This window comes from Moschus berezovskii, chromosome 18, assembly GCF_049115385.1.
Source record: "Moschus berezovskii isolate FMDL1 chromosome 18, NW_MosBer_1.0, whole genome shotgun sequence".
Taxonomy (NCBI): Eukaryota; Metazoa; Chordata; class Mammalia; order Artiodactyla; family Moschidae; genus Moschus; species Moschus berezovskii.
The window spans coordinates 48,787,294-48,799,944 of NC_142477.1; the positions used below are offsets into that span (position 1 = coordinate 48,787,294).

The 12,651-nt window shown below is 38.8% G+C and overlaps 1 protein-coding gene across 3 annotated transcripts in view; it reads left to right on the plus strand.

The window, feature by feature from the left end:
• PARP8 (poly(ADP-ribose) polymerase family member 8) overlaps nt 1-12,651 on the plus strand; it is a 197,190-nt gene that overhangs the window by 173,422 nt on the left and 11,117 nt on the right. For 2 of the 3 annotated variants that reach the window (XM_055422074.2, XM_055422073.2), the window contains exons 23-26: nt 1,939-2,008; nt 5,540-5,613; nt 7,221-7,290; nt 8,133-8,217. In XM_055422074.2, the coding sequence (XP_055278049.2) occupies nt 1,939-2,008; nt 5,540-5,613; nt 7,221-7,290; nt 8,133-8,217 (299 nt within the window). Of the gene's footprint in view, nt 1-1,938; nt 2,009-5,539; nt 5,614-7,220; nt 7,291-8,132; nt 8,218-9,729; nt 9,774-12,651 lie in introns of all 3 variants that reach the window. The other variant, XM_055422075.2, reaches the window with a different exon arrangement.

Below are 12,651 nucleotides of genomic sequence, written 5' to 3' on the forward strand. Positions count from 1 at the left end.
ACATGGATATCACCAGATGGTCAACACCGAAATCAGATTGATTATATTTTTTGCAGCCAAAGGTGGAGAAGCTCTATACAGCTAGCAAAAACAAGACCAGGAGCTGACTGTGGCTCAGATCATGAACTCCTTATTGCCAAATTCAGCCTTAATTTGAACAAAATAGGGAAAACCACTAGACCATTCAGGTATGACCTAAATCAAATCCCTTATGATTATACAGTGGAAGTGAGAAATAGATTTAAGGGACTAGATCTGATAGATAGAGTGCCTGATGAACTCTGGACGGAGGTTCGTGACATTGTACAGGAGACAGGGACCAAGACCATCCCCATGGACAAGAAATGCAAAAAAGCAAAATGGCTGTCTGAGGAGGCCTTACAAATAGCTCAGAGAAGAGAAGCGAAAAGCAAAGGAGAAAAGGAAAGATATAAGCATCTGAATGCAGAGTTCCAAAGAATAGCAAGGAGAGATAAGAAAGCCTTCCTCAGTGATCAATGCAAAGAAATAGAGGAAAACAACAGAATAGGAAAGACAAGAGATCTCTTCAAGAAAAGTAGAAATACCAAGGGAACAATTAAATATAAATGTCCATAAATACAAATTGATTGAATTAACATTTGGTGCACAATAAAAAGGGTATGAGGGCCCTAGAAATTGGAAGTACTATTAGAGAATTTTAATTGTTCTGAGTAGTACACTAGTCAGTTCAGTTCAGTTCAGTCGCTCAGTCGTGTCCGACTCTCCGCGACTCCATGAATCACAGCACTCCAGGCCTCCCTGTCCATCACCAACTCCTGGAGTTCACTCAAACTCATGTCCACAGAGTCAGTGATGCCATCCAGCCATCTCATTCTCTGTCGTCCCCTTCTCCTCCCGCCCCCAACCTTTCCCAGCATCAGAGTCTTTTCCAGTGAGTCAGCTCGTCGCATAAGGTGGCCAAAGTATTGGAGTTTCAGCTTTAGCATCAGTCCTTCCAATGAACATCCAGGATCGATCTCCTTTAGAATGGACTGGTTGGATCTCCTTGCAGTCCAAGGGACTCTCAAGAGTCTTCTCCAACACCACAGTTCAAAAGCATCAGTTCTTCGGTGATCAGCTTTCTTCACAGTCCAACTCTCACATCCATACATGACCACGGGAAAAACCATAGCCTTGACTAGACGGACCTTTGTTGGCAAAGTAATGTCTCTGCTTTTCAATATACTATCAAGGTTGGTCATAACTTTCCTTCCAAGGAGTAAGCGTCTTTTAATTTCATGGCTGCAGTCAGCATCTGCAGTGATTTTGGAGCCCCAAAAAATAAAGTCTGACACTGTTTCCACTGTTTTTCATCTATTTTCCATGAAGTGATAGGTCCAGATGCCATGATCTTTGTTTTCTGAATGTTGAGCTTCCAGGCAACCTTTTCACTCTCCTCTTTCAATTTCATCAAGAGGCTTTTGAGTTCCTCTTCACTTTCTGCCATAGTCACAATTTCAGTTAATAAAGTACTCTGTAAGTGGAAAAATTTGAAGGAGGAGAAGAATAGGGTGACAGTGTTGTATAATGAAAATCTGAATAGGATATTTTATTACAAATAGTTGAGTCCTAATCAACCTTCTGTCATATATGTTTCAGCCTGTTTTCAGTATTTTAGAGCCATTAACATACTACTTCAGTATATTATGCTAAGTGACTCTCTGTCATTGATAGGATGGAAAATCTTTTCTAAGGATTTTTTCCCTTGGCTGTCATTTTCCATATATCAATGCATTCTTAATTTTAAGGACAAAGATATTAGTACTCTTTTTAAATTCCAAATAGACCTTGGAATAAGAGCTTTAACATTTTCTAAGAGCTAAGTGTTCCAGCATGAGACGATGGTCCTCTCTTGTGAAATATTAACATTTAAAACCATGAACTGACCGCTTCCTCTCCTACCTCTTTCCATTTTAGCTCCACGGTGCAATGTATGGAAGTGGAATCTATCTTAGTCCAATGTCAAGCATATCATTTGGTTACTCAGGTAAGCTTGTGTTCCATTTCTAACCTCAAATTTATTAGGGTTTTGCTGTTGTTGTATGTTCCAGGTGGTGGTGGTGTTTTAGTCACTAAGTCATCTCCGATTCTTACAACCCCAGGGACTATAGCCTGCCAGACAACCCCAGGGACTATAGCCTGCCAGGTTCCTCTGTCCATGGGATTCTCCAGGCAAAAATACTGGAATGGGTTGCCATTTCCTTCTCCATTTCCTTCTCTTTAACCCAGGAATCAAATCCAGGTCTCTTGCATTGTAGGCAGACTTTTTACCAACTGAGCTATACAACGTTTTTTTCAAGTGAACAAAGCTTATTTGATGTATTTGTATTAAATTCATTTGATAAATGTCAGAAATAAAAACAAAGCTCACATGCCAATATTTATATTTCCCCTAGCATATAACATAGAATATATGTTTTGTTAATTACAAAAATTGACAAATTTTAATGTTACTTTTAATTTTCAGTCATTTCTATTTTTATTCCATCTTCATGAAACATTGATAATATAGTATGTACAGAGTATTATGGAGAGCACTGTAAAGTTGATCTACAAATTAATCCACTATCATTGAATGTAATTCTGTACCATGCCAACTTCTTACCTTCGGATCATTATGCTATTGTTCAGTTGCTCAGTCATGTCCAACTCTTTGCAACCCCATGGACTGCAGCACACCAGGCTTCCCTGTCTTTCACTGTCTCCTGGAGTTTTCTCAAATTCATGTCCATTGAATTGTATTGTATTATTATATATCCATAAAAAAGTTTTAAATGATATGGAAAGCTTAGGTTTAGAAAGATACCCTCAAAACAATACTGCTGCTGCTGCTGCTAAGTCGCTTCAGTTGTGTCTGACTCTGTGTGACCCCATAGATGGCAGCCCACGAGGCTCCCCAGTCCCTGGGATTCTCCAGGGAAGAACACTGGAGTGGGTTGCCATTACCTTCTCCAATGCATGAAAGTGAAAAGTGAAAGTGAAGATGCTCAGTCGTGTCCGACTCTTAGTGACCCCATGGACTGCAGTCTACCAGGCTCCTCTGTCCTTGGGATTTTCCAGGCTAGAGTGGGGTGCCTTTGCCTTCTCCATACTACTTGTTGACAATTTGTTGTTAATATTTTGGTGACATTGTTTTAATTTTGGAATAAATTGAAAGCATGTGCTAAGGAGGAGCCTCGTGAGTTCAAAATATGGCAAGAATGATTACTAAATTGTTAGCATCTGTAATCTTTAGGTAGTAAAAACTTGGGGTGTTTTTTCTTCGCAATATTTCTTTGGAATATTTCACTTTGATCAGGCTTTTTTTTTTAGAACAAAACTGTATTGTTTAAATATAAAGTAATTATGCTCTTTGTTAAATTGAAACTACACAGAATGGTATAAATTAACAGATGAAAATTTTTCCTCCTTTCCTAGTCTCAGTGTTTAGTGCTTTTCCTGTTAGACTTTTAAATGCTTTTCTGTTTGGCATGATGTATGCCTGCATATATATAGCTGGTTTTGCTTATGTGCTTGTGTGTGTGTGTGTGTGTGTGGTTACATGATTCCATTAAACAACTTCAGGAGATGTTGTTCATGTGGTGCCTGTATGGTAAGTCTTAAGATCGTCATGTTATAGAAAAGGAGACTTAGAGAGGTCTAATAACCAGGGGAACATTAACCAGGCTCACCTCTCTGATTCCTTTGTCCAAGTTCATACTCTTTCAGCCACAGCATCTGATTTCTCAGAGTTCTATCCTGACCTTTTCCAGAGTACATGTCCTAAGAGGACATGTATGCCTGTTATGACTCAGCGTCAGAAGTCACGTGGTGCTGCTTCCCATATACAGATACTGGTCAGAGCAGTCATAAGGCCCTCCAGATTCAAGGGCTGGGGAATTAGACTCCATTTCCTGATGAAAGAGCAGCGAAGTCACATAGCTGAAAAGCATATTGTTGAGAAATATTGTTTCAGTGATCTTTGAAAATACAGTATGCCCAAATAACACTTGGAAAATAAATATCAGAACAATAAGATAGTATAGGAAAGAAAATAACATAGTTAAGTGGAGAAGATGATTCAAATCAGCTTATGTCAGACTCTAAATCTTACTAAACTAGAACACAATAAAAAAGTAATATAAAACCAGTTTTAATAAATAAATGCAACCTCAGCATAGATAAGAAAAACACAACAAATCACCAAGTGCTGCGATTTCCTGCTTCATATCCTGGTGTACAGACTCTTTAGATGGGTTCGTGGAGGTTCATTCATACAAATGAATGTGAAGTTTGTCTGTGTGAATGCACATCTATCTGGAAGGAGGATCCATAGCTTTCATCCAATTTTTTAAGTGTCCTTGATCTGAAAAGAAAAAGTAAGAACCTCTACCCATAAGTTCAAGTACCTTCATACTTGATTTTGAAGGCTGCAGGTATAGGAGATACAGAGCAGACCAGTGTCTGCATGTAATAGCCTCTGCCTTTCCCTCAGATAGGGCTTCCCTGGTGACTCAGATGGTAAAGAATCTGCCTGCATTGCAGGAGACCTGGGTTCGATCCCTAGGTTGGGAAGATCCCCTGGAGAAGGGAATGGCTACCCACTCCAGTATTCTTGACTGGAGATTCCCATGGACAGAAGAGCCTGGAGAGCTACAGCCCACGGGGTTGCAAAGAATCAAACATGACTGAGTGACTAACACACTTTGACTTCCCTCAGAATTGCCTCTGAAACCTTAGGCCTGTTTCTCAACTTGATTCCACCCACTTCTGCATCTTTGGGGGAATGTCTGTTTTGGAAAATGCTTAGGTCACACCATTTGCAATTTGGCCCATAGACTTTACCCATTTTCATTAAGCCTTTTATTGAAACAGTAACAAACAGGCATCTCAACTTCAGGATAGTAGATGAGCATTTTTTTTAAAGTATAGCTACAAATCTACCTATTCTAAACAGATAGGAATTTTATTTATATTTTGTCTGAAATATTTCACAGTAAAAAAGCCATGGAGTTAACAGAGTCTGGTAAGATTTGTGAGTATCATAGACAAAAGGACTTAGTTTTCCTTTATTAGGAGGAATAGTGAATTCTATAGGTATTGAGCATATATTAGCAACTCATGAAGTGGCAGTATTAATTTTTTTTAATTGTTCCTATTTCCCACCCTTTATCTATTTTCTCATCACCAGATGATAAGAACGAAAGTTTGGTCCTAAAAGCCTTTTAAAATCAAGTTTTAAAAATTTTCTGATTATATCAACTTTATGCAAGAGGTGAGCCTATCCTTCTTTTCAACACAAAGAAAAAAAAACTGTATTTTCCACTTTGTAACTTGACCAGAACTTTCAAACCCACTGACTTTCCACTCTCCTTGCTCAGGGCACAGTGGCTGCTCCTTCAGGAGCCGTTTGTGACCGTCTGTGGCTTGATGCTGTCAAGCCTTTGCCTAAAGTGGAACTTGGCAGTGTAGATGGATTGTATTTTGAGCTGCATCATACAGCTTTGTCCCTAAATTATTACCTTGCTTATGTTTTTAGGGATGAACAAGAAGCAGAAGGTGTCAGCCAAGGATGAGCCAGCTTCAAGCAGTAAAAACAGCAACGCATCACAGGTATTGTAGCAACTTGGGTGACTGTCTCTGATGGCTGAACTCTAGTGCCCTTAGTCAGCAAGATTTTGATAAATACTCAGGCTTTTTAAATCTGCAAGATTATTTTAGGCATTACTCATACAGAAACAAAACTAACCCTAACATATAATCATCCAGATGCCTTTATTCAATCAGTATGCAGCAAATATTTATTGAGCTTCTACTAAAATGCTGGACATCTCCTAGTCATTGAGCTGTAGTGATAATCTGCTGCTGCTGCTGCTGCTGCTAAGTCACTTCAGTCGTGTCCGACTCTGTGTGACCCCACAGACGGAAGCCCACCAGGCTCCCCCGTCCCTGGGATTCTCCAGGCAAGAACACTGGAATGGGTTGCCATTTCCTTCTCCAATGTGTGAAAAGTGAAAGTGAAGTCGCTCAGTCGAGTCTGACCCTTAGCGACCCCACAGACTGCAGCCTACCAGGCTCCTCCATCCATGGGATTTTCTAGGCAAGAGTACTGGAGTGGCTTGCCATTGCCTTCTCCGAGTGATAATCTACGATAGACAAATCCTCTTGAAACCTGCATTCTACTGAGTGGATATACATAAATTAAATATGGGACTTCCTGATGGTCCAGTGGTTAGAAATTTACCTTCCAGTGTAGAGGTTGAGGGTTCAGTCCCTGGTCAGAGACTAAAGATCCCACATACCTATGGACCAAAAAACCAAAACATAAAGCAGAAGTAATATTGTAACAAATTCGATAAATACTTTTAAAATGGTCCACATCCAGGAAAACTTTAATAAATTAATTAAATATTTATTTTAGTAAAATGTTAGATGGTGGTAAATCTTCTGGATAAAAATCAGGGAAAGGGGATGCTGAATGCTATGGATTGAAGATGGAACTCGAATGAATGTTAAATAGGATGATGGGGAAAGAATGCTCTGAGAAGGTTCTGGTTGAGTAAAGACCTATAAGTGATGAGTGCACGAGCCATTTGGCCCTCTGGAAGAAAGAACATTCCAGGCATAGAGAAAAGCAAGCACAAATCCCTTGTTGTTTCAGAGAAAACAAGCATTCTGGACAAATTAAAATCCATCTGATGAATAATGTGACTTTAGATTTTTTTAAAAAAAGAGTGTAACTAAGCTAATATCTGAAAACAAAAACAAACCCCCAGATTTTCTACATGAGGTGTTTCTGAAACCTCTGTGGCTTAATGTGTTATAAAAATGGTTTGATTTTGAATAGTTAGGTGATCTAGAAAAATTGATTATAATGTTTGAAGAGATAATGCAGCTTTGTTTCCCTCTAAATAGAGATGCCAGACTTCCAGTAGAACTAAATTTGAGTTCTGATTCTGTGTTGTGGGGCTCCTGAACTTTAAGTATTGTCAGGTCGCTTATTTTGAAAGTGATTTATTTATGATTATGTACAGAAATTAAGTGATGTAACAAATATAGATTGACATTAAGAGAGAACTCAAGGATATTACTGCTAGTTGAGAAAGGCCATTTTTTAAAACTCTGGCACTATTTTAGTGACGATGACTTTTTAATGATGATTCTTTTCACTTGAGTGACTTCCATTTTTACTCTAATTTTTAAATTCTTTTGGAATTTAGTCACAGAAGAAAGGACAGCAATCCCAATTCCTGCAAAGCCGTAACTTAAAATGCATAGCCTTATGTGAAGGTAAGTTGAAAGTTTTATAATCCTCATAGCATTTATTCTCAATCTTACCAGTATTTAAGAATTTAAGTGTTTTAAAAAATGCTCATAATGGACTAGTGAAAGCTTTGGTCCTTATGACCATCTCGAAAAGCATAGATGGAAAATACAACTGAGATCATAAAGGTTAAAACAGCAGAACTGGCAAGATTTCAAATAGAGCTATATTTTATTCTTGGCAGCTATCTCAAAAGAGTAATTATCTCTTTCTGATCATGTGTTGTTCATCTCTAATGTTCATCTATACCCCTTCCTCTTTATGTTGGTTTCTGAATGTATAATACCATGAAAAATCTGAAAGATGAACTGAGCACTGAGTAGATAACCCAGGAGGTCTTTCTTGTTCCTACACTGAAATTATTCTTCTTTTCTGAACTTGGGATAGGAAGTGATTTACAATATCATATACTTTCCTTTGTTCTTGCTTTAAAATCTGACTTTGGCTAGAAGTTCATTTTTTCTTCTTCTGTTGGGAGTTTTGGTAACCACTGTTAACTGTCTTTTAGGTTCTTCAACATTTGATAGTTGTAGAGGATGCTAGGTTGCCTTCTACCTAGTTCCCAAGTCAGGACCTGTTTACCATCATAAGTACAAAGTGATTTCCTTCCTATTGTTATGCTAAGTCTGTTCCAAATATAAAATTGCTACCTGGCATTTCACTGTTTTTATTTACATTTTTTGATAGTTTAATAAGATGAAACATTTGTCATATGTTAATTTGTACATGCATTGCTTTTGGATTTCTAAGAAAAGGGATATAGTAATTTAGAATAAAATAGTTCTTTAATTTTATCTTCCCTTTACAGTGATCACCTCACCTGACCTGCACAAACATGGAGAGATATGGGTCGTCCCAAATACTGATCATGTCTGCACAAGATTCTTTTTTGTGTAAGTGTAAAGGCTTAAAATCCTACGTTACTGTCTTTTCCATAAATGAGGTAATAGTAACTACATTATTGTTTGGTCACTTAAGCTGCCAAAATATAACAAATACTTTCTCATGGACTTCCCTGGTAGCTCAAACAGTAAAACGTCTGCCTATAATGCAGAAGCCCCGGGTTCAATCCCTGGGTCGGGAAGATCCTCTGGAGAAGGAAATGGCAACCCACTTCAGTACTCTTGCCTGGAAAATCCCATGAGCCGAGGAGCGTGGTACAGGCTACTGTCCATGGGGTTGCAAAGAGTCGGACACGACTGAGCGATGTTACTTTCTTTCACTTTCTCATCAGGGCTTTCCTAGTGGCTCAGACGGTAAGGAATCCGCCTGCAGTGCAGGAGACCTGGGTTCGATCTCTGGGTTGAGAAGATCCCCTGGAGGAGGGCATGGCAACCCACCCCAGTATTCTTGCCTGGAGAATCCCCATAGACAGAGGAGCCAGGAAGGCTTAGAGTAGATGGGGTTGCAAAGAGCCAGACACGACTGAGCAACTAAGCACAGCACAGCATTTTCTCATCAGGTTAATGTTTTTGTTTTATTTTAATAAGCTGTGAAAAACATGGATGTTTAAAAGCCATTAGCTTAGAAGATTTGAAGAAAAACATGGTCTCTTTAACCACTGTATATGTATGTATTGTGTTGTTGTTTAGTCGCTAAGTCACATCTGACTCTTTTGGGACCCCGTGGACTGTCATCTGCCAGGCTCCTCTCTCCATGGAATTTTCCAGACAAGAATACTGGAGTGGGTTGCCATTTCCTACTCCAGGGGATCTCCCCAACCCAGGGATCAAACCCACATCTGCTGCATTGGCAGGTGGGTTCTTTAGCATTAAGCCACCAGGGAAGGCCCGTATGTATGTATACCTGTGTATATAAGTGTACATATACATACATACAGATCTTATATGTATCTAGGTAGATATACACATTAGATTACTTACAAAAGTGCGGTTATTTGGAAATCATAGGTCTAGGACAATAACCTGCATCTAGTAGCACCAGAGCTGTTAGTCATCTTCCAGTCCCTAAAGACAAGAGAAAGCAGTTATGAGAACCTGGCAGGAGTCATTTCTAGCTCATCATGACTCCATGAAAGGAGTCATGGCCATCACTTCAGAGATGTAGGCAGTCCAGGGGGCCCTTGTGGGGCAGAACCAAGCAAAACCTTGATGTTTCCCTCCTGTCAGTGCCCTGCTGGGACACCCCATTGGCCAAACTCTACCAGAAACTAGAAGGCAAGGGAAATTATTGATCAAGTCCATACAGTCAGCCTCCTGGGGCAAAAGACAAGGTAGAGAAGGGTGTTCCATGGCTCAGGAGACTCCCAGGAAAGCATCTGCTTTTTAAGGTTATAATTCAGATGAAGTTATAGCACAGCACAAGTCTCTTGTGAAAGGCAGTCATTGAATTTTTTTTTTTCTTCTTCTTCTTCCCTGCTCATTTTGTTTCTTATTCATTGTTAGAAGATTGACTTTCTAGAAGACACCTCCAATCACAAAGTTTTTCAGTGAGTATGATGAGCTGGAAATTTTGATGGAATAGAACTCCAGAGTCCTTTTCTTAGCCTATCACTAATTAGTTAATCTATTCCTTTTGGTGTTATGTGTGCTAAGTTGCTTCAGTCATGTCCAACTCTTTGCGATCCCATTGACTGTAGCCCTCCAGGCTCCTCTGTCCATGATTCTCCAGGCAAAAATACTGGAGTGGGTTGCCATTCCCTTCTCCAGGAGATCTTCTCCACCCAGAGATTGAACTGTGTCTCCTGTATTGGCAGACAGGTTCTTTACCACTAGCACCACCTGGGAAGCCCCATTTAGTGTTATGCTAAAATTCAAATTTGTTGAGCTAAATGAACAACTTTAGATATGGAAGTGCTCAGAAGTAGTATTATTTCTTTGCAGTTTTACACAAATTATATCTAAACTAAATCAGTAGGGCACATGTGTGGATATTGATTGGAGAGAAGGATTTCGGTATTTCATAAGAAAAAATGAGGAAAGACCATCTGAAGACAAGAGAAGAAAATGCTTTCAGTATCCTCAGATATTTTCCAAGTATTACAGAGGGGAAATTTCTATTAAGGTAATGATTTTCATTTCTTTATAAACACAAATGAGATTTCATCCTTCATCCCTCAGGAGAGAAGAGACTAAGGAAAATTGATAAGATTCAAAATATATCAAAAGGGAAATCCATTCACTAGTGAATGTACAGTCTAATTACAACCATCAGTTTCTTTCTTTATAAAAGATATAATCACAGACTTCTACTAGTGATGGGCCTCCCTAGTGAGCGGCAGCATCTAGGAAAAAAATAAATTGGGGAGAAAAAATGAGTTTTCACAAGTATTCTATAATCGGACAGAAACTAAATTTCTGTTCTTATTTTATTTATTTATTTTACACATTGTGTGATTTCTAGTTAAGAGCTTTTCCCGATGACTAGGCAACCCACTCCAGTGTTCTTGCCTGGAGAATCCCAGGGACGGGGGAGCCTGGTAGGCTTCTGTCTAGGGGGTCACACAGAGTCGGACACGACTGAAGTGACTCAGCAGCAGCAGCAGCAGGATATAAAGTAGTGAATTATAATAAATGCCATGCAATCTGATTTCCAGAATGAAGGTGAGACTAAAACAGCTGTGTGATAGTCTAATCACCTTCTTCCCAAGAAGTAAACAATAGCAGAGAGTGAGGGGGAAACAGGGGAATTTTAGGGATTAGGGCATCAGAAAAAATTTAAAGGACAATATCAGATAGGGAAAACAGAAGAATAAGAAGTTTGAAAAAAATTTTGTTGGAAAATTCCAAAAATGAATAAACTTAACCAAATATATATGCTTCAGGCAAAATGTAGTAATTCGGATTTTAAGAACAGGTTCCAGCCAGTTTTGAGTGTCTAGGAATTGATCAAGCTAAAGCTTGATTTTGTTACTGATCTTGAGACTGATGTGCACAAAGCCGTCAATATGTGGAAAGCAGGCAGCTGTTTTTAAAGGGCCAGAATTTAGGCTTAAACGGGATGTGACAACCACATTGTGCTCTGATCACATACAACAAAAATGTTTATTTCACAGTAAATGGGGATTTTAAAGCTGGAGAGGAAAACTTACTATTGATATTTTCCATAAATGGGAATAAATAATAAAATCCAAGAGAAGGTAATTGATTGGGCACATCTAGAGCCATGGGCACCCCATGCTCAACACTGCCCCCATCACTGCCATAGTGAAAACTTTAGAGATGGGAGTACATCTCCCTCAGCTACTCGGGACCGAGGACACTTTAAGAATTACCAGGTTTTTGTATCTATCAGATGTTACAACCTAAATCTTTAATGCTCCCATGGTTCTTTGATTTAGAGCAGGGAGATTTGCAAATGAACTGTTATTGTATTTTCTTTGTCATATCGATATAAGGTAAATATTTTCAAAACATTTCAAGATGTTCAGAAATTTAAGAGCAGGAAGGACAAAATAAAACAGACCATCTGCAGAAAAGAGATGTGGGGTATTTTCAGGTTCTGGAGTGAAGCAGGTATCTGTGCTAAATTTCAGAAATCCCTATCTAAATCTGCTTTTTAAGGTCTAGCTCAAATACCACCTCTTCTGTGAAGCTCCTAATAAAAATTAACCTTTCTTCCTGATATTCCTACAGCTCAATGCAGAACTTCCATTTAAATTCAGTTTATTCATTGTGTCTGACTCTTTCATGAGGCTATATGTTAACTCTTAAAGGGCAGAACTCCTATTGTTGTTGTTGTTGTTTTTTACTGCCCTGCATGCCCTGAATCAGCTTGTATGGTATATGATACACAGCTGCTTTTCAATAAATTTTTAATGAACAAAATGGGGGCAGGGGCACAAAAGAGAAAATGTTTTGGAATATGTATGGGTTTTATTTTAGGTCAGAGTTTGAAATATATTTTAAAAAGGTAGCTATAAGAAAAGTTTATGAAATGAGAACTGTAGAATGGCTATTTTGAGAAATAAGAGATACATTGCACCATGATTTTGCAAAAAATACACAGTGTTTGAATGGGAACATAGCAAGGAGACAGCTTATTTATGAAGTTAGATGACAGGACATTCAGTCATGGCTCAGTGACATAAGCTGTGTGACATCAAACTGATATGATCTGAGAGCTTTGCTTCATCCCCAGTCTGTAATAAATCCAATTTCTCTGTCTCTAAACCAGATCTCTTTCCAAGATTGAAACTGCCACATCACTCCCCTACTTAAAAGTCTTTGATAGCTGCTTACTGCTTATAAGATAAAGTCCAGTCTCCTTTACAAAGGGAACCAACTGACTCTTTGATGCTTTGTTCTTTTTTTCAACACCACTGTGTTGAAGGAGGAAGAGATGCCCAGCTGCATGGCCCATCATTT